The sequence below is a fragment of the Mustela nivalis genome (genome assembly GCF_964662115.1).
Source record: "Mustela nivalis genome assembly, chromosome: 1".
Lineage (NCBI taxonomy): Eukaryota > Metazoa > Chordata > Mammalia > Carnivora > Mustelidae > Mustela > Mustela nivalis.
This window is the reverse complement of record NC_139020.1, coordinates 199,394,860-199,418,073: the sequence shown is the minus strand read 5'-3', so window position 1 is coordinate 199,418,073 and position 23,214 is coordinate 199,394,860. Positions and strand designations below refer to the sequence as shown.

At 54.4% G+C, this 23,214-nt stretch overlaps 1 protein-coding gene across 3 annotated transcripts in view; it reads right to left on the bottom strand.

Moving 5' to 3' along the window:
* Positions 1 to 2,850: 2,850 nt before the first annotated feature.
* CCDC12 (coiled-coil domain containing 12) overlaps positions 2,851 to 23,214 on the bottom strand; it is a 55,817-nt gene continuing 35,453 nt past the window's right edge. For 2 of the 3 annotated variants that reach the window (XM_082705433.1, XM_082705432.1), the window contains exons 4-8: positions 9,903 to 9,982; positions 8,294 to 8,355; positions 8,029 to 8,063; positions 6,930 to 7,006; positions 2,851 to 6,833 (exon numbers count right to left, since the gene is read on the bottom strand). In XM_082705433.1, the coding sequence (XP_082561559.1) occupies positions 6,751 to 6,833; positions 6,930 to 7,006; positions 8,029 to 8,063; positions 8,294 to 8,355; positions 9,903 to 9,982 (337 nt within the window). In that variant the 3' untranslated portion in view covers positions 2,851 to 6,750. The remainder of the gene's footprint in view (positions 6,834 to 6,929; positions 7,007 to 8,028; positions 8,064 to 8,293; positions 8,356 to 9,902; positions 9,983 to 23,214) is intronic. The other variant, XR_014304493.1, reaches the window with a different exon arrangement.

The following is a 23,214-nucleotide window of genomic DNA, read 5'->3' as shown; positions in this document are numbered from 1 at the left end:
TAAAAATAAGTTGCCATGGGACACTTGGGTGGCTCAGTCGGTTGGGCCGCTGCCTTTGGCTCAGGTCGTGATCACAGGGTCCTGGGATCAAGTCCTGCACTGGGCTCCTTACTGGGCGGGGAGCCTGCTTCTCTCTCCGCCTCTGCCTGCCACTCTGCCTACTTGTGCACACACACTCTCTCTCTGACAAATAAATGAATAAATGGTCTAAAAAAAAAAAATGAGTTTGCATGGGGCGCCTGGGTGGCTCAGTCGATCAAGTGTCTGCCTTTGGCTCAGGTCATGACGGGAGTCCAGGATCAAGCCCCATATTGGGCTCCCAGCTCAGCGGGGAGTGTTTCTCCTTCCGCCACTCTCACGTTCTCACTCTCGAAAGAAAGAACGAAAGGAAGGAAGGAAGGAAGGAAGGAAGGAAGGAAGGAAGGAAGGAAGGAAGTCGTCTGTTCTTATTCGGAGCAACTTGAGGTCCTTACTCTTTCCCATTGATCTATGTATCTGTCCTGCTCCAGCATCTCCACCTTGATGGCAGGGAGTTGAGAATCATGAATTCAGGGGGCGCCTGGCTGACTCAGTTGGTACAGCATGGGACTCTTCATCTTGGGGTCATGCCTTCCGGCCCCAGGTTGGGTATGGAGAGGACATTAATAAACTTTTAAAATCACGAATTCAATATCCTTAGTAATTACAGCTATGCAGATTATCTATTTCATCTTCTGTGAATTGTGGTAGTTCATGTTTTGGTATTGGTCCATTTCATCAACTTTTCAAATTGATGTGGATATCTACTGTCTCCCCTTTCTGAGGTCTGTGGTGCAGCCTTATTGCATTCCTAATATTCGTAACTTTGTCCTTGTCAGTCTTGCTAGAGGTTAGTCAATTATTGATTTTTGCAATGTTTACCAGTTTCTCTGCTCACCACTTCTTCCTGCATCCTGTGGCAGGCACCACTGGTTGCCTTCCCAGGACTTTCTACCCTTCTCCCTTTCTCGTGGAACCTCAATTTCAGTCATGGTGGCGATGTGCCCAGCTTAGAATACCCTTACTCCCCACATGTCTGCAGAGAGGGCGGGATGTGACCCAGTCATGGCTGATCAGATGTGAAGGCAAGCCTGGGGAACTGACTGGGCTTGAAGCCACGGTTCCCCCAGCTGGCTTGCCCCTTGCCCTTCCCCCTCCTGCCAATACCTCCCACCTGGGGGTGCATAGGCTCCTCAGGGTGCTAAGGACAGCAGCTGGGGAGACAAAAGGGACCCGTGTCCCTGGAGCCACTGTATCGCCATGGATATGACACGAGGAACAATAAAGCCCTCCTTTTCTGAGATACTGTTTGTGCCAAATGCAGCCCGGATTCTTGCACCCCTCTCCGGGCTCCCACCACGGTTCCTCTTGCTCTGGAACTTTCCCTGCTAGTTCCTCTGGCAAAGATCTGTGCATAGCCAACACTGGGTATCAGAAGCCCGAAAGAAAACATCTGGACCTGATGATTGACTGACATTTCTGTTTCCTCGGCATTTGGGGAAAATGTCTTGTAGAATCCACTACTGATGAAAATGGAACTTATTCATTCGTAGGCTGTTGGGATTTTTTCCCATGTAGCTTGGATGGTTTTTCTCTTTACCCTCAATGCGCTAACCCGGACCCCTGTAGTGAAACAGCAGATAGGGCCATTTAAAAAAAAAATCCCACTTCACACTTCACAAGTAATACAGGTTGTGCATGCTGGAGATTTCTCTCCTTAAAGATGTAAGTGTATGGGGGCGCCTGGGTGGCTCAGTGGGTTAAGCTTGTGTTCGGCTCGGGTCATCATCTCAGGGTCCTGGGACTGAGCCCACTTGGGGCTCTCTGCTCAGCAGGGATCCTGCTTACCAGCTCCCTACCCCCCCACCCCCCACCACAGTAGCCTCTGCCTACTTGTGATCTCTGTCACATAAATTAAAATTTTAAAAAATTAAAAAGTATGTGGGTGAGGGGCGCCTGGGTGGCTCAGTCATTAAGTGTCTGCCTTTGGCTCAGGTCATGATCCTGGGGTTCTGGAATCGAGCTCCCCGCTCTGTGGGGAGTCTGCTTCTCGCTCCCCCACCCTCCCACTTGTGTTCCCTCTCACTGTCTCTGTCGAATAAAACTTCTACAAATAAATAAATAAAAATAGCATCAGATTTTTTAAAAAAGGTGGTTTGATACATTGACTATAATTAATGATGTACTTGGATTCATATACTTGTCCTACGTTTTTCTTTTCGCTCTTGAACTTCTTTTGGGTAATTATTTTTTTCTTTTTTTTCCCCCCTTAACTGCTTTAGAAGTGGTACACCATTTCTATTCTATTAGGGCGATCCTAGAAATGTCCGCCTGCCTGTAGAGCAGGGTCTAGGGTCTAGATGGAGTCTTTTCTCTCTTCCCGAGTGAGCTGAGCTCCGTGGAGGGTTATAATCCCTACCACATCTCACCTCGGGCAGGAGTGTGTAAATACCCCTACTGTCACATACTCTAGTAGCCCTGGTCTTACTTTCACCCCATAGAACATTCTCATTTCCTAAGGTTGACACCCATTTAGATTTCCACTTTATTTCTCTTCATTCCTACTTATAACAGGTTTTCCATCTGGGATCGTGTCTCACTCCAATCTCAAGACATCCTATAGATTTTTTTTTTTTTTTTTTTTTTTAAGGAGAATGCTGGGGCGCCTGGGTGGCTCAGTGGGTTGAGCCTCTGCCTTTGGCTCGGGTTGTGGTCTCAGGGTCCTGGGATCGAGCCCCACATCGGGCTCTCTGCTCAGCAGGGAGCCTGCTTTCCCCTCTCTCTCTGCCTGCTTGTAATCTGTCAAATAAATAAATTAAAAAAGAATAAAAATTAAAATTAAAAAAGGAGAATGCTTATTTATTTCATTTTTTAAGAACAGCTTTAGTGAGAATATACATCGCCTACACTTTGCCCACTCAAAGTGTACAAATTCAACAGCTTTTAGCATATCCATTGATTTGTGAAACCACCCACCGCAATCCATTGTGCAGTATTTTCATTACCCCCAAAACAGACTTTCTTTCCATTTGAGTCTGCTGGTGACAAAATCTCTGGGTTTGTCTAAAAATACCTTGTAAGGTATTTTCTCTGGGTATAGAACTGTAGGTTGACAACTTTCTTTCGTCTAGTTAACGCTAATACAGGCAGGTATCCCTCTAGTTACCACTGGCTGCGGCTGAGACATCTGCTGTCTTGCTCCTTAAAAGGTAATGTTATCTTTTCTTATTTTAACATCTTTTCTTGCCCTTTTTGTTTTGCCAACTTATTGCACTTAACTCTCTAGGTATGCAGTGGTTTTGAAATATGCCACAAATTCTTAGACCTCCCTTCCCGATGTAGAACCTAATTCTCCTTTGAGTGTAGGCTGGACTTATTTCCCAAGTCACTGAATGTAGTGACTTGCTTCTAACAATATAGCGTGGCAGAGTATCATTTCCAAGCCCAGGTCATAAAAGGCCCTACTTTCCCCCTACTTTCTGTCTTGGCTTGATCATTCTGGGGAAAGCCGGCTGCCACAGCCTCCAGCCCTGGCCAAGCTTTCAGATGACTGCAGCCTGGGAACATCTTGACCACGATCTCAGAGACCCCAAACTACAACTGCCCAGGTAAGCCACTCCCGCATTCCTGACCCGCAGAAACGGTCCAATACTAAAGGTCTGTTTTAAGCCACTGAGTTTTGTATGGAATTTGAAGCAGGAATTGATGATTAAGATATGAAAAAGTTTTACGTGAACTTGTTTACTAAGGTGTAATAAACATACAAAAAATGCACAAATGTGTTTGGGTCATGAGTAGTCAAAAAGTGATTATACCTAATTAATCACCATCCATACCGAGATATGAACTTCTCTCGAGTGTTGATTTCTTTTTGTTGCCTTGCTTGAGATATGCTGACCTCCTTGGATTGGTGATTTTGAAGAGTTGTTCCCAGCCATTAAAATAAATATAAATATATATATATATACACATATATGTGTATATATATATATATAACATCTGCCTCCTTTTTGCCTTTTTTCTCTCCTGGAACTCTAATCACATGTTATGTAGCTCTTCTCACTCTATCCTCCGTATCTCTTAGCTTCTCATTTTAGGTTATCGATCTGTTTCTTGGCTTGAGGTTTCTCACATGCAAACCCATTTGGGGGCCGGCTCAGTTCTCAAAGGAGACCTTTCTTCATTCCAGTCAGTGCCAAGAATCAGTTTTCCTCTGGGATGCCAAGGGAGCAGATCTATTATTAGTTCACAGAGGGCTCTGCCCTTTGCAGCCCCAGCCTTCTGGAGGGTTCTCGTACCAGGCCCCTCATTATGCACAGGTAGTGAGTTGTCTTGGCCCCAGGCACCGAGCACCCCGAAAACCAATGCTGTTTCACCTCGCTTGTCACATACCTTCAAGTCAGAGGTCAGACTTAAGCATTCTGCTACTTCTCCTACCCTCTTGCTCGAGTGTTTTCTACTTTCTTGTCTGGTCACTGAAGCCTTTAAAAGTATTTGTTGTAACTATTTATTTACCTAGTATTTTTAGCTGTTTGCAAAGGGAGGATCAGTTCGGGCCATTGCAGTCCCAGGATGCCAGAGACAGAAGTGGTCAGCCATTCCTTTTTTCTCCGGTTTTCTTTTCCCGATCTCCCACCCGCTCACGGACACCTGGCAGTTATGTCCACTTGCCAAGCTACCTGCTCTCACTGCCGCCTTCTAGGGCTTCCACCTAACTTTAAACTGATCAATCCCTCCTCCGATTGTTATTACTTAGCTCCTCCAGTGAGTTGCTTATGGTGTGTGTGTGTGTGTGTGTGTGCGTGCGTGCGTACGTATGCGTGTGTGTCTGTGTGTGTCACTTATTTTAATAAACTTTCTTTGTTTCCAAGATTACCACCCAGATCTTCCTCCTACCTAAGTTCCTGAGTTAGGGAAGCTGGGTGCCTCTTTTATCTCCAGCGAGAAAACCAACGTTCATTTTAAAGTCTGTAAGGAGGTCATGGTTTCAGTTCCTTGGGGATCAACTCTTCCACCTGGTGGGGTGGTACCCCTTCTTCAAAGCACAGGTCTCCTCACATATTCTGTAACTTTTGTTCATGCGCCCGTCATGCGTGATGGTGTTGGTTTTGCCCTCTCCGTACACGCCGATTTTCTGTAGTCATACAGAGCTGTAAATGCAGAAGCAAACCTTTCCTCAGCTCTCAGGGTTCCCACTCTGTGGGGCTGGCCACATGCTAGTCCCAGCACCATCAAGAGAGTGGGAGCCTCACCGGGAGTCTGAGGCATACGCTGCCACAGACCAGCACCCTGCTTGTACAACAGTCTTAGGCCTGGAGGCACCTTCTCGTCCTTTATTCCCAGGAAGGGAAGGCCGGTTCCAGATGCCATGAGGCAGAGGGAGTCTGGCTCCAGCCCTGCCGCCCATGGGCAGGTGTGACCCCGGCTTGCTTGGGAACCAGAGTCCTGGGCCTGTCCGCTGCTCACCGAGCCACCTACTGCTTTGGCCCTCCGTCAGACCTGCTCCCTTCCTGTACAGGTTACCTCCTCAGAGTAGTTTTTAGATGAAAGAATCTGCTTCATTGTATGAACGTGCTGGTGTCAGGGCACATGCACTCACTTCAGTTCTGTGACCTGGGTCTTTGGCACTGTCCACCAGAGTCAGGCCAATGTTCCTCCAACTCAGCAGAGGGCAGGATACACTGGGAGGACACCGGCTGGGGAAACCCTGCAGGCAGCTCAAGCGTGTTATCACTTTGGAAATGAAACTCTAGTTGGCCATGGGGACCTGGACTCAGCGCTGTGGCCAGTCACTCCGGATAGTCAGGTCCACAGACGAGGCTCATGGTCCCAATGCCAGCACCCTGGGGACCTAGGGCCCAAGACCACCCCCAAAACCAGGCTCTAATACCCTAGTCTCTAGGAGCCACCCCCCACCCCCCAGTGCAGGGGCCCCGTCCCAAGGAAGCCACAGTCTAGCTCTGACGGTGACACAAGAACAGGAACCGCTGGGGGTTGTGAGAGTGAGACACAACAGTGCCAGGAGCCTTGAATCTGGCTCCACCTGGGAGGGAGGCTTGCCAGGACCCAGCATACCCCCTCCACATGCCCAGCCTCTCCCTTCTCTCTCACACTGTGAGGGGAGCCACAGAGGACCGACACAGAGTGGGAGCCTCTCCAGGCTGGCCACACACTCCAGCAAGGCCCAGGCCTGTGGGAGGGCTTAGAGAAGCCTCTCAGACTCTCCCTGTCACCACAGGTTTTGACATGACCTCCTGACTGGACCAGGACCCAGACTCAAAAGGTGGGGTCTGGGCCTTCTGCACTCCTCCAGCCTCGACATGCCTGGTCCGACACAGGACTTCCTCGTGTGAAGCTTCAGCTCACAGCCGTCCTGTCTTGGGGCCCAAACCCACAGTACCCCAGGGACCCAAAAATTATATAATAGGTTTCTGCCACACACATGGGTCTGCATGCTTCTATTTCTAGGGATAAAAGAAATTTCCAATTACACAAATATGTACAGATACAGCAAGCCCATGGGGTTGCTGTTGGCTCTGTCCCTCTAGGCATGGTGAGGGCCACTCAGGAAACAAGGAGCTGACCTCACCCCAAGCAAGGGTTTCTGGCTGGTGGGGCAGTGTAGTTCTGGAGCCAAATGGGAGGTAACAGCAAGCCCAGCCCCCACCCTTGCCCAAGGCCACCTGCCCACAGGACAGGCATGATGGTGGGGGTGGGGGGATAAGGCGTGCCTCAGTCGGAGTCGCAGGCCTCTTGCTCCGTCGTAGCGTCCACTGCAGAGGCGAGGCTGTCCTCCTGGCCTTTTAGCCTCTCACCTGGATGGATGATAGACAGAAGCAGTGGGGAGGGGCCCTGTGCTTGGGCCACCACCCAGAGGGCAGGGACCCCACCTTGCTAGGCCCTGTACTTACGGATCAGTTCGGCAATGGCCCTCTGCGTCCGCTTTTCTAGCTTCTCCAGCTTTTTAGCTACGTCTCTCTTGAGGTCCCTGTAGGAGGCAGGTGCGAGGAGGCAGAAGGTGAGATCTGGCTTGGTGTGGCCTTGGGACCCTCCCCTCCCAAAGCCCCTGTGGTGGTAGGAATCACACTCAGCTGAATGAGGAGACCACCCTGGCAAGGCAGCCAGGACCTAACCCTCTCCCTCTCTGCACTCTCCCAAACCCGGCATCGGCCAAAAGGCCCTGGCCCGCTGAGGCAGCAGCTGGTGCTGCAGACCCACCGACCATGGGCCCGAGTCAAGGTGTGCAAGGGTGGATGGTTGCTCAGGGTGGCCCTCTTGGTTTGGTCTCACTGTGGGTCCTGCTCCTCCTCCAGCCACATGCTCACTCTCACCAGCAGGAGCTTCCAGAAGCGCGCACACAGCCTATCTTCCCCACCCTGGGATTCCTAGGATGCACGCCCCATGCTTTTGTTTCAACAAATGAGAACACCTTCAGTGGGGCCGTGTCTGTCACAGGATTGTGGATGCCAGGGATGCAGCCCAAGGCCAAGCAAAACAAGCCCAGGCCACACAGCCCTCTCTCACCCTCTGTATCAGCCTGGTCACAGGGGCACTGGGGAAGGACACGCAGTCCCCTTTCACAGGAGAGGAAACTGAGGCCCTAGCAGAACAGGACAGGCGGTGGCAAACTGGGACAGAAATTGACGTCTGCCCTTCCCATCACTTTGCCTCCATCATGTAGCTCTGTGAGGGCCACGGCTGGCCTTGCTCAAATGCAACTATCTGAGGTGGGCTGGATCCTCGCCCTTGCAGAAGGGACTTCTGGAGGGGACGGCTGCTGCTCCCTCTCCCGGGGCCCCTTCCCGCCCTCCAGGTGTCGCCCCCACAGGCCTCTCTCTCACGCTCCCTTTATGTCCTGCCAGGAGGTTCTGCAGGCAGTTGTTAACTCATGTAGCTGCGTGTCCACACTGTCCATCTCCCTGCTTTGAGGGCAGGAGAGGCCCAGCTGGAGGGCCGTGCCCGGCACGAGTGGCCAGTCAGTCCACACTAGTCCTACGTGGCAGCGCTCACCAGTCAGGCTTTCGGGGCGCGAGGTTGGCCAGGTCCTGGGGAGGAAGCAGACGCAGGTCAGGACTGGAGGGGCCCAGCCCCAGGGCACAGAGGTAGAAAGCGGGAAACAAGGGCGGGAGGGAGGAGAGGGTCAGGGAGAGTGGGGCGGAAATGGAACGCAGAAGTGGAAAGACAGCAGAGACAAAGCAGAAGAGAGGAGCATGGGGCAGCGAGAGGGAGCAGAGAAGGGCCCCCAGTGGGCTCCCGGAGGACTCAGGACACTCACCACTTCCTCAATGATGGGCTCGGGCTTGGCGGCCTCCAGCTGCTCCTTCACCTTCTCTTCCACTAGAGGGTGCAAGACAACCACACAGGCAGGTCGGAAAGGTGCCGCCAGTCGATGGGGCGCACCCTGCAGCCCGGGGGACGGGGAGAGGGTGCGGACGGGGACCCACCCGTGGAGACCCTGGGCTTTCTTGGCCCTCTCGCAGGGCTCCCAACCTCCAGAGACTAAGACTGCAAAGGCAGCCCCGGAGGAAGGGCTTGGGGTTCCCAGGATGAAAGCAATCCTGGGGTGAAGGAGGGGCCGCGGGACTGGACGGCCAGAAGAGACAGCGCGCAGACCTCCAGCTGGGGCAGACCTCCAGCCGGGGCAGACCTCCAGCCAGGACGCAAGGCTGGTACTCTCCCCTGCTGGGAAATGCGAGCACTGCCTGCGTATTTCCACAGACGGTTTTGTGAAGAACCAGGAGACCAGCTTTCCCATACTCTAAAGGGGCTCCTGGGCTCTGAGGGTGTCCTCTGGGCCCTGGACTGGCCGGGACCCAGGTGTCTTTTCTTTCCATCCCACTTGGATGTGTGTAACCTGGGGAACAGCTGTCCTCACACACCTCCCAGCTACGCCCCGTGGCTGACCACGCACAGGGCCTATGGGTGATGAGACCAGGAGGGCCTTACCCCCGTGGGGACAGAGACCAGTAGTGCTAACGACAAGTCTGGGCTCCAGGAGCTTCCTCCGACCCCCATCACTGTGGCCATGTGCTGTCTCCTGGCCCCTCAGCCCTACCTTACTTCCCCCCAGACACAGGTGCTGACCCAGTGGCATGGGACCACTCCCCGCCCCCTCCCTTGTCCGGCCTTACTGTCCCCATCATGGTGCGGCCCATACCATGAAGCAAATCACCCGGAAAGCATGTGAATCTCGGGGCAAACAACACGGGGAACCAGACTGAGCTGTGACTGAAGGGGCAACACTTCACTATTTTCAAGATAAACAATTACTCATTTATAACTTGGGAGAATTCAAAACTGGTAACACAAAGGCTAAACACAGGGCCAGGGACCCCCGGGGTAGGAGGCGCCCAGCATCTCCAGTGTGCAGCCTTCCCACAAGCTCCTGGCTACTGAGCCGCTCCCTACACCGCGGGAGATGGGCCGCCTCAGGGCCGGACCCTCGTCTGCCAGCATGAACGCCTCTCCCCTTCTCTGCGCCCGGCGGGTGTCTGCCCACAGCCCTCTGAGCGCCTGAACACGCTGCTCTTCTTCGGGGTCTCACTCGAACCCCCAGGCGCCCACAGGACCCTCCCCCCCACTCCCACTGCCCTTGCTGTCCCAGGGCCCCAGGGCCACTTCCGTCCCTCAGCCCAGAGAGGTCCTCCCAGGGGACGTGGCCTCTTCCCTCGCAGGTCCCCAGAAGGCCCTCGGGTGCCCTGAGTGCCTCTGCTGTCGTTCATCATGGGTTATGCCCCACAGCCGTGAGATGGGGCTGGAGGCTCCTAGAAGCCTGACTTCAGCCCTGGCGCTGCTGGTTATTTCCCAAGGGAGCACGACATCTGGCGAGGCGGAGGCATCCAGGGGCGTCTCAGAGCAGACTTGGAGTGACGCAGCCCACCTACCTGCGACTGGCTTGGCTGGGGGCACCCGCCTCCTCTTCAGGTCCTCATCCTCGGGGACATAGTTCCGCAGCCTGAGTTCCCTATGAGAGCAGACAACAGGCGATGCAGCGGAGGGCGTGGCCACCTCGGTCACCTCCAAGGCTGTGAATCAGACCCTGAGGAATCAGATTCCTCACAGGAATCAAACCGTGAGGAAGCCACACATGCTGGAGTCTCTCGGGAGAAAGCCTGGTGAAGAGGGAAAGCACAGGAACAGAAGACTCATGGGGACAGGCCCCCGTCTCTGAACCTCAGTCCCATCCCCTGCCAGGTAGCAGCTGGGCGGGCCACTCTGCCCTCGCCCAGAGCTGGGGCTGAGGAGCCTTGGAGAGCATTCACAGGCCACCTGTCCCGGAGGAGCTCCATTTGACAGTTACGGGACCTGCAGGTCCAAGAGGCTGCACTACTATCATGAGGTCCCACGGCAGTGGCTGCAGTGTGACTTGAAGTCAGGGCCGGAGCTCCTGGACTGAGTTTCTCCTAAGGGACAAAGCCCGGTGGTCACCGGGTTCTCCAAACCCAGCCTCCTCCTCAGAGCCTCTGAGGTCAGGAGCCGCTGGAGCAGAACTCAGGTCTTGGTGGCAAGGGTGCACCTGTGCTAGGGGCAGGCAGCCAGGGCAGAGGACAGGAACAACGGTGTGTGAGGCTGAAGAGCCAGGCCCACCAGGACAGCCAGGAGAACAGCCCAGCCCCAAGGCCGCAAGAGCTCCTTAAAGTGCTCCTGGAAAGACCCCAAGAGCTCTGTGACAGCAGAGGAGCCAGGATCACAAAGTGGGCCTGCCTGGCCAGTCCCCTTGGGCAGGGTGGGCCACACCACGGACTTGCTGGGGCCGCCCTGGCTCAGCAGCTCATCCACCCCACACCCCCACCCAGAAGCTTGCCTGCAGCAGAAGTGGCCCTGGCCAAGCCCACAGGGTGGCAGAGCAGTTCCTGGGGGCTGCTGCTTAATAAAAACCAGAGACTGTGGGCCAGACCATTTCAGCCCTGAGGAAGCAGAAGTGACCCTGACACACCAGCCAGGGAAACCTGGGCTGGGGCTCCTCCTTCTTCACTACCTCTTCTGAGCCCCTCAAGGACTGCTGGCCCCTCTGAAGTCCTAGACCTCCAGGATAGGGCCTATTTCCCCAGCAGGAGAGCTCCCACTGTCCATCACCTACAGAACACTGCCTATACCGGGCAAAAATGCCACTCACGTCCCTGGGCAGCAAGCTTTTCTAGAGCCAAGGCAGCAGGTGTCTGTGGCCATACACTGAGCAAGCGGCAATGGTCTGAGTTGGGGAGCTCTCTGATGCCAATCACCCCCTAATTCACCAGCCCCCCCCCAGTGCCCTTCTCTGCCAGGGCCCCGAGAGGCAGCGCAGGCATGGCCTGCATGCAGAAATCCTGCCACCCACTCCCACAGGCCGCCTCCTCTATGGAGCGGGGAAACCCACCCTGTCCTCTACCCGCCAATGGCTCCCTTGGGCCCACTGGCAAATGCCACAGAGGCACCAGGAGAGAAAGCCATGAGTGATTTGGTGCAGGTACTTTCGTTCACAACAGGGTGGGGAGAGAAGCGGAAGAGAAACTGGGTGTGGGCAGAAGACTGCAGGGGTTAGTGAGAAAGAAAACCCCTATCACTCTCAGAAACCAGCTCCAGGGCCGTGTGAGAAATCAGCAGGCAAGAGGGGAGGCCACTGGGAACTGTGCCAGGGCTCACGGCAAAAGGGAGTGCCCACACCCTGGCCCCCTCGCTGCTCAGGCTTTGGAAGACACTGGAACGGGGAGGACATGGCAGGGGGACAGGGAGAGGCAGCACAACAGGAAAGAGCAGCACAGCTAGGGGGCTGGCCACCCAGCACCCCCATGTCCCGCAGCAGCCCCGCTGCCTGCTGCCCCCGCGCCCCTGGAGCTGAGTACGGGTCCAGGAGTCACGGACACATGGGTCACTGTGGGACTGTCCCATCTGGGCCTCAGTTTCCACATCAGTAAACAGTAAACTTGATACTGCCCAGCTGTTCAAGCTAGGTCCGAGCCCTCCTTGCTTGACTCTGTAAGACCTAATGAAGAGACTGCCTCTCACTAATCCGCAGTTAACTAGCCCTCCCCTATGCCTATCACTGACATGGGACAAGAGCCTCTGGGGCAGGTCATGGGGGCAATGGGTTCTGCTCAGGGCCTGGTCTTTCCAACATGGGACCAAGGTTTAACCGCCTGCCTCTGCAAACAACTTGAAAAACCTGACAACAAGGGCGCCTGAGTAGCTTGGTCCGTTAAGCATCTGCCTTCAGCTCAGGTCATGATCCCAGAGTCCTGGGATCGAGTCCCATATCGGGATCCTTGCTCAGTGGGGAGCCTGCTCTCCCTTTGCCCCTCCCCTTGCTCATGCTCTCCCTCTCAAATAAATAAATAAAATCTTTAAACAGCAACAACAGGGGCGCCTGGGTGGCGTGGGTGGGTTAAGATTCTGCCTTCAGCTCAGGTCATGATCTCACAGTCCTGGGATCAAGCCCCACATTGGGCTTGCTGCTCAGCAGGGTGACTACTTCCCCTTCTCTCTCTGCCTACTTATGATCTCTCTGTGTCAAATAAATATATAAAATCTTAAAAAAAAAAAATCCAATCTTTAGCCTTGGACAAGTATCTGGGCAACCAGGACTGGAAGGGCTGCGATCACAGGGCGGGGGGGGGGGGGCAGTGCAACAGGTGAGGCTGACCCTGGGCACCTCTTCTCCCTTAAAGCACCTACTTACATGCAGAGGCTAAAAAGCGGAGACCCCAAGCAGAGCTTCCCGCCAACCCATGGGCTGAAGAGACAGAAGTTTGCATCAGTGCGAGGAAGGAAGCGTCTTCCTAAGTCCTGAGAGGGTGAGTGAGGGCATCCATAACCAAATCACCTGCCAGAAGCTGGAATACATTTTCTCCGGAAGAAAATAAATGATTCAGAACCCCCAAATTATCCCCAGGACTTTTCATATACAACATCCAGGATTCCACCAAAGTCATGGGGAAAAAAAAAATAAATAAAGATGCCAGAAATACACCCAAAGGAGATTCATTTCATTCATTTCACTAGAAATGAAATACAAGACAAATTAATGAAAGTTTGGGAAGGCCTCTCACACAATGGAGAACTGCAGCAGAGAATGTGAAACTGTAAAAATTGATCAAATGGGAATTCTACAACTGGAAATCTAACCAAAGCTAAAAGAGCTCAATAAATGGGTTCCACTAGAGCTTAGAACAACGAAAGGGGGGATTAGGGAACCACAAGGTCAGTCAGAAAATATCCAGACCAAGGCATAGAGGAAAAAACGTTGGGAAATATGAAAAAGAACAGGACAGATTCATATGATGTGGCAGAAAGAGCTAACATAACATGTAACGAGAATCCCAGCAGCAATATTTAAAGAGATAATAACTGAAAAATTCACAAAATAAGTGGAAAACATTGAGCCAAGCCACACACAGATGAAAGAAACACTGGGAACTCCAAAAAGAGCACAGTCAGGCAAATCATTATCAAACTACTCAATGCCAAAGATAAATTCTTAAATTAGGTAGACACGAGGCCTTCAAAGGAAAACTTAAGACTAACAGCTGACTTCTCGACAGAAACAATGGAAACCGTAAGACAATGGAGTGATACACGGCCAAGGCCAGGAGTCATGAGAATGTTGCACCAGAGTGATAAATCGAGATAAACCGGCCTTCATAAAGGGGCACCTGGGTGGCTCAGTCAGGTAAGTATCTGACTCCTGACTTTGGCTCAGGTCATGATCTCAGGGTGGTGGGATCGAGCCTGCCATCAGGCTCTACATTCAGTGGGAAATCTGCTTGGGATTCTCTTACCCTCTCCCTCTACCCTCCTCGGTGCTTGCGTGCTCTCTCTCAGATAAACAATAAATCTTAAAAAAAAAAAAAAAAACAAAGCCTTCAAAGAAAAACTAGCAAAATTGGCCGTCAGGGAATCTGTCAAGAAATACTAAGGGGAATGCTTTTAACTGAAGTAAAACCATTTCCTTCAGTCAGCTGCAGAAGGAATTGCAGAAGAAATGAAATGCATGAGACAGAGTAAATATGCAGGGAAATCTAAAAGAATACTGACACTGCACAAAATACTCATAATGACTCCTGGGATCAAAAATGCAGCATTGGGGACGACTGGCTGCACGAGAAATGATATGGATTTTTTTTTTTTTTTTAATTAGACTCCATATCCAACGTGGGACTTGAACTCATGACCCTGAGATCAAGAGTCAGACACTCTACTGACTGAGACAGCCTGGTGCAAATGCCCTGGGCCACCCCCAGGTCCCTCCATGTGGGCAGCCATCGTCTGAGCTGAGCCTATCTCTTCTACAGAGCGGGCGCAGACACAGAAGCCATCTGGGTACCCCCATTTTCACCCTCTCTGATCCAGTGCCCCCTGTGTCCCTTAAACAAGGCTCAGCCTCTTCACACAGTCCTGGCCTCATTCCCCATTGGCCCCACAGCCTACTTTCCAATCAAATGTCTCCTGGATCACTGCCAGCCTGGTCTGCTACACTTTCCTGCCCCTGGGCTTCAAGACCTAACTCAATCAGATGGCATACTAAGCAGCCCAAAGATGGCCATCCACCCCAAGACACAGCAGACGACTCCTCTCCTGTGCTTCCCCTTGGCCCTCCACGGCCCTCCCCTCTCTGCAGCAGCCCGCACACCCCATGCACATGGCCCTTTCGTGGCTGTCCCGCATACCCTGCCCTACAAGCTCCCAGAAAGTCAGCTCCTGCACTCCACTGCCAACTCACATTTATCTCCACTCCACAGAGGAATTCAGGGAGGGCACATGGTTGGCGGCCTGGGGGCTCTCTGGGCCTTATAGTGCTTGTGAAGCAGAGAATTTGTGCCCAGGAGATTCACAAAGGGCAGGAATGTGGCCAGGCCAGGGCAGCCAACTCCTCAGGGCCTTCTGCTGTGTTTGTAAGCAAAGCAAACAAATGTGATACCCACATTCACATCCTACGGTGTCTCCTTAAACAAGGGAAATGCCTGTTTCCATCTTCTCTCCTCCACTCCCTCCCTGGGTATCTGAGGAGACCTAGCAAGAGCCTGAGCAGGATCAGTGACCACTGTGAGGTCTCCCTCAAGGCCAGCTGCGGGGACCCCGGGTGTGGGCTGGCCAGGGAGATTCTGGGGAAATCGCCTCCCACACATGTCCCTCAAGAGAAGGGGGAGGAGAAAGTTGGTATTCTCTGTAAAATATGAAACTCTGCCCAGGAGGAGAGTTCTAGAATGTCCACATTAAAGGAGGTTTCCAGATGATCTGGAAGGTCCAACCCTTTCACTGGCAAGCGGGTCTCAGAGAAAGCCTACTGCTCATGGAGGGTTCTTAGCCCTCGCCTACTTTGCCCTTATCCGTGCTCCCAGCCTTACACTCGGGGACACCAGACCCTTGTCTCACCCCTTCGCCCTCAGCCCCTGCCCTGGGCCCTCAGAACACAGCCCACCCCACCCAGCTATCTAGGTCTCTCCTGCCAACACAGGCTCCTCCAGAACCAGAGAAAGGTGGGGAGGGTCTTGAAGCTCTCCTCCCAGTAGCTAAACACAAGGCAGATCAAGCCCAAGACAGGCCTGGGAGGTCCTGGAGGCCAGCCCTGGCTGAAGACAGTAGCTCTGACCACAAACGGCTTTCAGCTTGCACATCCGGGGTTGGAGCCATGGGCCTCTTCCAGGGACGGATGGACACACACACACACACACACACACACACACCTAACAACCTTCTGTGTGCTTTGGGCTCTGCACAAGCACGCTCACCCCCATGTCTAATGTAGACAAGGCCTGGTTTGTGGCTACCAGAGTCCAGACCCCTGAGGCCCGTGAAAACAAGGTGACAAGCAACTGTCCCAAACGGTTCACAAGTGCTCCGGAGGCTGGTGGTCACTTCCTTCCAGACAGATTAGAGTGTTCAAACCCCATGACCTGATAAGCCTGCTCTGGGGAAATTATACCATAGAAATAGGACCAAAACAGGATCAAACAAAAGCGAATGTTCCACACAGAAATGCTTCTGGTAGCATCATCTGTAACAACCCCAGGCCGACACTTCTGGGCTCTCTTCTGGCGGAGTCCCCCAGAGGACACTGCAAGCACCCCATCCAGACAGTGGCCACAATGGGAGCAGGGGGCGGGGGGAGTGGTCCAGCTCAGGACAGTGTCATCAGAACACCCGGAAACGTCCCTAGAAGTAAAGTACAAGGTTGGTATGGAACACGGACACTGGAAACAGATGGACTGTAGCGATTTCTTGTTTGGTGGTTGCTCAGCAGTTTAACTCGGGAAACTTGATGGTTGGCCTGATAGCAAATGAAACTTTTAAAGAGCCCAGCGGCTTCCCCACTCATGGGCAGAAGACACTGTACTCCAGCTGTCCTCCCAAAGGGCAACGCTGGCCACACTATGGGGACAGGTACAGACAGAGGGCAGTCAAAGGCCACCCCCTCCCCCCCCTGCCAGCAACCTGCCCCAGGCCTCCCGTCCTACTGACAGAGAAAGTGTGGCACAAGAACAGACCATGTGCCGGACAAGGCCACATCCCACGGACAAAGCCTCTCATGTGACCCCTGGCCAAAGATTCGTCCGAGGGCTTCAGGGAAAGGGGTGGGAGCTCCCGTATCCACCTGCCCTTGATGTCCAGCCCCCACCCCAAAGCGCAGGGCAAGATGGATGGGACGAGGCTTCCTTCTCCACAGGAACACCCTCCACGCGCTGCCTCTCAGGACTGCCCTTCAACGTCAGGTGGTTACCGATACTTCCCAGATGTGGAAAACAGTCCACAGAGAGACTCATGGATGTGCCCAAGAGCTACAGAGGGCGGGAGAAGCCAGAGCCAGAATCCCAACCCAGGTGTCTGGCCTCAAGGCAGACCCCAGCCTCCCTCACCAAGTTCCTTAGGGACCTGCAGTCACGTGGAAGAGGAAAGGCCAGCTGACAGCAGGCCCAGGAGTCCTGTTCCAGGTCGGCAGCTGGGTCAGCCTGCGCTCCGGGCCCTCTGTGTTCGTGAAGGGAAAAAAATCATGCTGGCCATACCCGCATCTTCTCCCTCTCTGGAGCATGGCCCACAGCACCATTCTTGAAACCCCTTGTCCCTCCCCAGATCCCAGCCTCCAGGACCCTCCCTCAGCCCCTGACATTACAGTGGGTCACGGGCATTAGGAAAAGGGGCTTTAGAAATCTAGAACAGAAAGGCAGTCGGGCCTGGTCTTAAAAACAGGGCAGCCAAAAGCACTAGGGCTGGGCAGAGGTGAGAAGCCCCACCCAAGTTCACCCCACTGTGTCAGCCCCAAGGCCCACCAAGGGTACCAGGTTTCCAGTCCCTGATGGTTCAGAACAGCCAGCAGCTGGCCAAGGCCATGCCCAGGGCCAAGTACAAGCTAATTCAGGCCCCTCTGCCCAGTTTGAGCTGCCAAATCTGGCTCGTGTGGTCCATACCCACTGCCACCCAAGAGTCTGCAGGGCCCAGGCCACGTTCCCTAGACTTCCAGACTGGGCTCCGTACCCACCCCACCTGAAAACGCACCGCTGACGGGCATCTGAAGTACTAGAAACAGATGATGTACTAAAAAGCAAGGACTGAAGAAGAAACGAGGAGCAGTACTCCCTCCAAAAATCATAAGCAGCCACTGAGTTTGAAGAAGTGTATTTATCAAAAGATGATCAGAACACAGTGTGTGGAAAAAGGTCACAAACAGCAGGAACCTGTAATTTCAGTACTTTAAGTATCAATTCAGATCTTAAGAGAGAAGACAGCAAAGGTCTGGGCAGCCAAGCCAAATCCCAAAGGGCACACAGGATGAGTCCTGAACTGGCCACACCGGCTGTCTGGGGACAGATGGCGGTGGGGGCCGGGGGGGCCGGGAGCCTGCACAGCCCACCGCCTCCCACCCTCCTGGGCCCCACCTGTCCCATAGGCCATGCTGGGGAGGTAGATGGTGCTCAACCCCATGGGGCTGCCCCAAGCTGTAAGCCCCGATTGAAACCTCTTCTCACCACACCGCTGCCCAGCCTCCCTAATGCCCACCCCACCGGTCCCAGCCACGAGCCACGAGCACACACAGGCCAAAGGCCCCCGGTGCCTCCGCATCTGGGAGAGGCGCGGAGGGTGAAGGCGGAAGAACAGAACAGGCAGGGCCCTGGGAGCTTGCAGGCAGAGGGGCTGGGGATGACTTCCAGCGCTGGACCCCTTCCGCTCAGCTGGGAGATCGTGGGCAAGTCGCTTCACCTGCATGAAGTGAGGTTTCTTCACCTCGCAGTCGGAACACACCTGCTCCCGGAACAGGGAGGGGGATTTCATGGGAAGAACTTGGGAAGCCCTGATGATCACGACCGACAAGATCAGGGCTTCTTCCCAGGCAGAAAGGACCCAGCCACCCTCCCGGGTTCCACTGCATGGAAGGGAAGCGACTGGCCTGCTCGAATGGTGAACACCTCCTTCTTACACCAGTCCTCTTCCTGATTCACTGTCCCTCGACCCAGGGCCTACTCCGGAGTGGCAGGGCCAGGAGAAGCAGGGTGACCCACGGAGCCACAGTCCATCCCACTGCAACGGACTGGGCCCAGAGCACATGGAGGTGACTCAGGAGGAGTGGGTGACAGCCTCCCCGAGATCATCACGAGAGTGGGATAAAGGTGATATCATGGCTGTGAAAGCACAAGACACTGTCCCAGAGACCCAGCTCACAGACGAGAAGGCCTAACACTTGCCTGCCTGCAGGGCTCAGGCACTGGGCCAGGCCCGGGCCGGGCCTCAGCCGGGGTGGGACCTCTCTCCACAGGGAGCTGAAGAACTGGTTTTTCATCCTGAAGAACAAGGGCTTGGGGCCCAGTTTCTGTGGTAGCAGCCTGTGAGCCAGTCCAGAGTGAGCAACTGTCCCTGCGTGGGGACTGCTCCAGCTGGGGGCACACCTTGATCCGGAGGAGGAGGGAGGAGCTGGTGGCGGGGGGCTGAGGGTTTGAGGCTTGCTTGTTCAGGCATGCAACAAGACCCGCTCTCCTGCCCCGGGCCCGCTAGGGTGTGCAGCACCTCTCCCTCCTCCCCGATGCCAGCGTGGCTGTGACTCTCCGCTAAAACCCTCCCCCCAGACACCCAACTGTGGCACACGGATCAGCTGACTTGCCCTCAGGAGGAAGTGACCAAGGCTTTAAAAAAAACAGAAAAGCCCCTCTCGGTGGGCCAGTTTTCGAGGGCTGCCGGGTCCTGTCTCACCAAGGCCATAAGCAAGGGGCTGTGTTAAGACAGGAGTCTCAGGGGCGCCTGGGTGGCTCAGTGGGTTAAGCCTCTGCCTTCAGCTCAGGTCATGATCCCAGGGTCCTGGAATCGAGCTCCGCATCAGGCTCTCTGCTCAGCGGGGAGCCTGCTTCCTCCCCTCTCTCTGCCTGCTTGTGATCTGTCAAATAAATAAAATATTTTTTAAGAACGAGAGAGAGAGGAGTCTGGGACACCCCTCAGAGTCAGCTACAGGGAAGAGAGCGGTTCCAGCCCAGACAACAAGCAGAGGCCTTCTGGTAAGGCAAACATGGCTTCCCTTCCCACAGGGCCTGGCTTGGGCTGGTCTGCCTTCAAGGGACTGACTCCCCACCCCAGTGGGGATTTGCTTGTATGGGGACAGGGCAGGATTTATCCAGGAGAGAGTCATACAGATTTTAAGAAGACATAATGGATCTACAGATTCCATGCAATTCCAATCAAAATCTTAGCAAGCTTTTTAAAAGATAGATATTAACGAGCCAATTCTAGTTTATAAGGAAAGGCAAAGGAACCGGAAGAGCCTAAGATTCTGAGAAGTGTCCTTAGGCAAACAGGCAGGAGCCCAGGCAGAGAGGAAGAGGGGTGATTCTCTAGTCTGGCAGGCAAGGAGTGAGGTCCCTGGGATGCCCGCCTCCGATCCTGCTGGGTGCTCCGGTTTCCTTGGCCTCCTGCCCCAGCCCCACACCGCACCTGCTAAATGATGGCACACAACGGCTTCGCTGAAGCTCACCTGTATCGGGGGGTGGTGGGGGTGTCCCATGAAGGACCTGAACGATTCATTTCTCAGCCTTACTTCTTCTCTCATCCACCCCCCTTGCTGTCTCCCCAGCCACTGCCGCATTTGCCAAATGACCACAGCCTGTGTGAAAGTTCTGCCTTCTCCACGCGTCTGGAGTCCCTCAGTTCTCTCAGGAGAGCCTCAAAGTGACTTCTTTCTGCCCAGAGCCCAGCATAAGCCAGACAGAAAGTGATGGTATTTGTTGCGCCCATCAGAGAAGCGAGTGCTATTGTGCTCCCCCTCTTTCTGCCGGAGATACTCGGGTGAGGCTCATTAAAGCAACGGGACTGGCCAGGGCCACAAGGCTAGTACCTGGCGGGCCTGGCTTCCCACCGGAGCTGCTCCCAAGCCCTGAGCTCCCTCCATCTGCCTGGTTTCTACAGTTTTGGGGCCCCGCTGCTGAGAACGGTCTCATTTTTTCTTACTTTGCTCAGTCGTGTCTGTGTAACCAGAAGCACATGATGAACATCTGGGAAGTCCATCTGGAAGTTCATCACCAGCCAGAGACATGGGCAGCCCCCATAAGCCTGTGCAGCACCTACAGGGCCACCAGGTTAACTCTCCCTCCCTGCTCTAGGGACCTGTACGAAGCCTGCGCTGGGCTTTCCAAGCCATGGGTCAGAGGGTGTCTGTCCTGCCTCCCCAATAAGAGGTTACCCCACTCACCCTTCTACCCTGCAGCTCATGCCTCTGAGCCTTCTCTGCCCAAGTCCTACCCACTAAGATTCCAGACCCAATGCAAGAGGAATGTTCTCCGTAAGGCCTTGTCCTGCTGCCCCTGGCTGAAGGCAGCCCAGAGTGGGCCCTGCGTTCCTCTCAGGACACTTCAGAAGGGCTGGTGCCCACAGAGGTGCCCATCTGGCACCTGGGCTCAGAGAGGGCCGACCTGGACCAAAACAGACTGTTCTTACTTCCCAGGAGCCAAGGAAGCAAAGATGCTCACTGCTAACTGGCCTCTGAGATCATCCCCGCCCCCGCCCCCGTCCTCGGTGGAGCTGGAAGGTGGCCCCTTCTCCCCACTGGCAGAGAAGGCCATGGCAGGGGCTGGGGCTTAGGGGCTCTGTGGAGTGTGCTCCCAAGCCATCAGCATCCTGCTGGGAGTCCCTTTCCAGATTTCGGGTACCGATGAGGAGAAAGGTCCCCTCTTGCCTAGGACAGACCCAGATTCTACGGCCTCAGGTTCTTCCTGGAAAGCCCAAGGCCATACCCCAGACCCTGCAGTCTGGGCTTAAACCCACAGGGGTCTGGCCATTTGGTACAGGGACTATTAAAGCTCTCCCCTGCCCTGCCCTCCCGAATAACCTGGGTGGCCCCTTTGCTCTAAGCCTGTTCAAGTGAAGAGAGTCCCCTTTTCCTGGGGGGCTACAAATTCAGGCACAGCTCCACGCCTGGCTCAGGCGGGGCTTCCTGACAAGGCAGTGACTGAGCAGCAGAGGGACCAACACAGAAGCCATGCTCCTGATGCCCGGGCCAGACCTGTCCCCCACACACCCTGTCTTATAGACGGTGGCGTCAGAAAAGTGGGAGAACAGGATGGAAGTAGAACTCAATTCAGTGTCCCACAGGTCTGGTCTCTGGGCAGCTCTGAGCGGGTCTTCCTGCCTCCCCTACCGGCCCTCACCTGCCCAGCCCCTGCAGGCTCAAGAAAGGACTTCAGAGGGGTCTCAGGCTTTGCCACAAATGACTCACTAAGGCCTAGAAGGTGAACCAGGGCTCTCTTACCCAGAGCTTTTGCACAGGAACCTGGGGCCCTGCGGCCCTCTCTTTTCACACTGTTTTTGTGATGAAATCTCTCAGGCACACAGAAATAGAGAATAACACCACACTTGTGCTCTCTTCCTCAACAAAAGCAACACTGCCGTTTTTTGAGACAGGTTTGTTCCTGCCCCCGCCCCCCGCCTGCCTTTTTGTTAAAGGAATGGTGTATCGTGGCTGGTGAAAGCCTTTCCCTAATCCTGTTTCCTCCCAGCTTCCCAGCAGCTAACCTGAAGGTGGGAGCAGGTGCACATCCACGGGCATGGCCCCATTCCCGTGGCTTCCACTCCACTGCCCTCTTCCCAGTCTATCCCTCTCCAGAGAACATGTGCCCCATGAGGGCAGGGGCGGTGTTTTGTCCCCAGCCACCTCCCAGGCCAAATCAGGGAAGCAATCAAGTCAGGACTTGTGGAACGAGTAACACCTCTATTATCGTGTGGGTTTCTGAATTTCATACGAATGTTCCTGCCCTGTCTGTTCTCAATGCCAAAGCCTGCTCTTCTCTCCGTCGACACCATGTTCGAGATTCAATCCCACGACTCAACAATCACCTGTTCTACTGTATGACCCTGCTCACCACGGACCCTTCTCTTTCTCCTCTAGGAGGAGGGGATGAGAGCACTGACGTCCCAGCAAAGCAAAGACAGCCCAGAAATCAGGACTCTAGGCTCTAGCCAGCGATCGACTGAGAACCTAAGTAAGAACAAACCAGCAGAAAACCAGAGGTTCCCCCAGCAGGTCCCACAGAACAGGGAAACCGTTCAGGTATGCACCCCCAAACCACACATGTGAGGTCACCTGGCAAAAGAGCAAGGACGCAGCCATAATCTTGGGCACCAGTGAGGGCCCCCTGAGGTGCTGGTGGAGGGGCCAGACCCACAGGGAAGCACAGAGTCCAGCACCTAAGGTGGCGGGGTCCCAGCACCACCCACCTCTCAGCACAGAGCTGTTCCCATCTCTGATGAACAAGCGAGGGGGAAAGGACCCCCTGGGGCTGCCTGTGAGGGCGGTGTGAACCCCCTCTGTAAATGTGCAAGTCACACAGGTGCACACACATGCACACACACACGCACAAGCACACACACACAAGCACACTCACACATACCCTGGGGGATGAAGACACCCCGTCTGGTTTGAGATCAGCTCCAGATGAGGGGCCCGCCCCCGGGGAGATTCCCCTCACACTGGTAAGGTCAACATAAGGCCGTGGCATCAGGAAGTCCTGCTCCCTCCTCCAGGGAGGGTCCCCCCTCTCCAGCTATCCCCCCTCAAAGCACAGCCTGCCCGGGGAAGTTTTCTTCAGACATCAATATCCACTACCCGACGCAAGCAGACGCCTTCAAGCCCTGGGCCTTGAGGAAACTGCTCAGGACAGAGGACATCAAGGTGACCTGTCCATTCAGAGACCAAGTCTGATCCCAAGCACAGCTCCCCTGCTGGCCTTGTGGCCTGAGTTCAAGGCTGGGCGT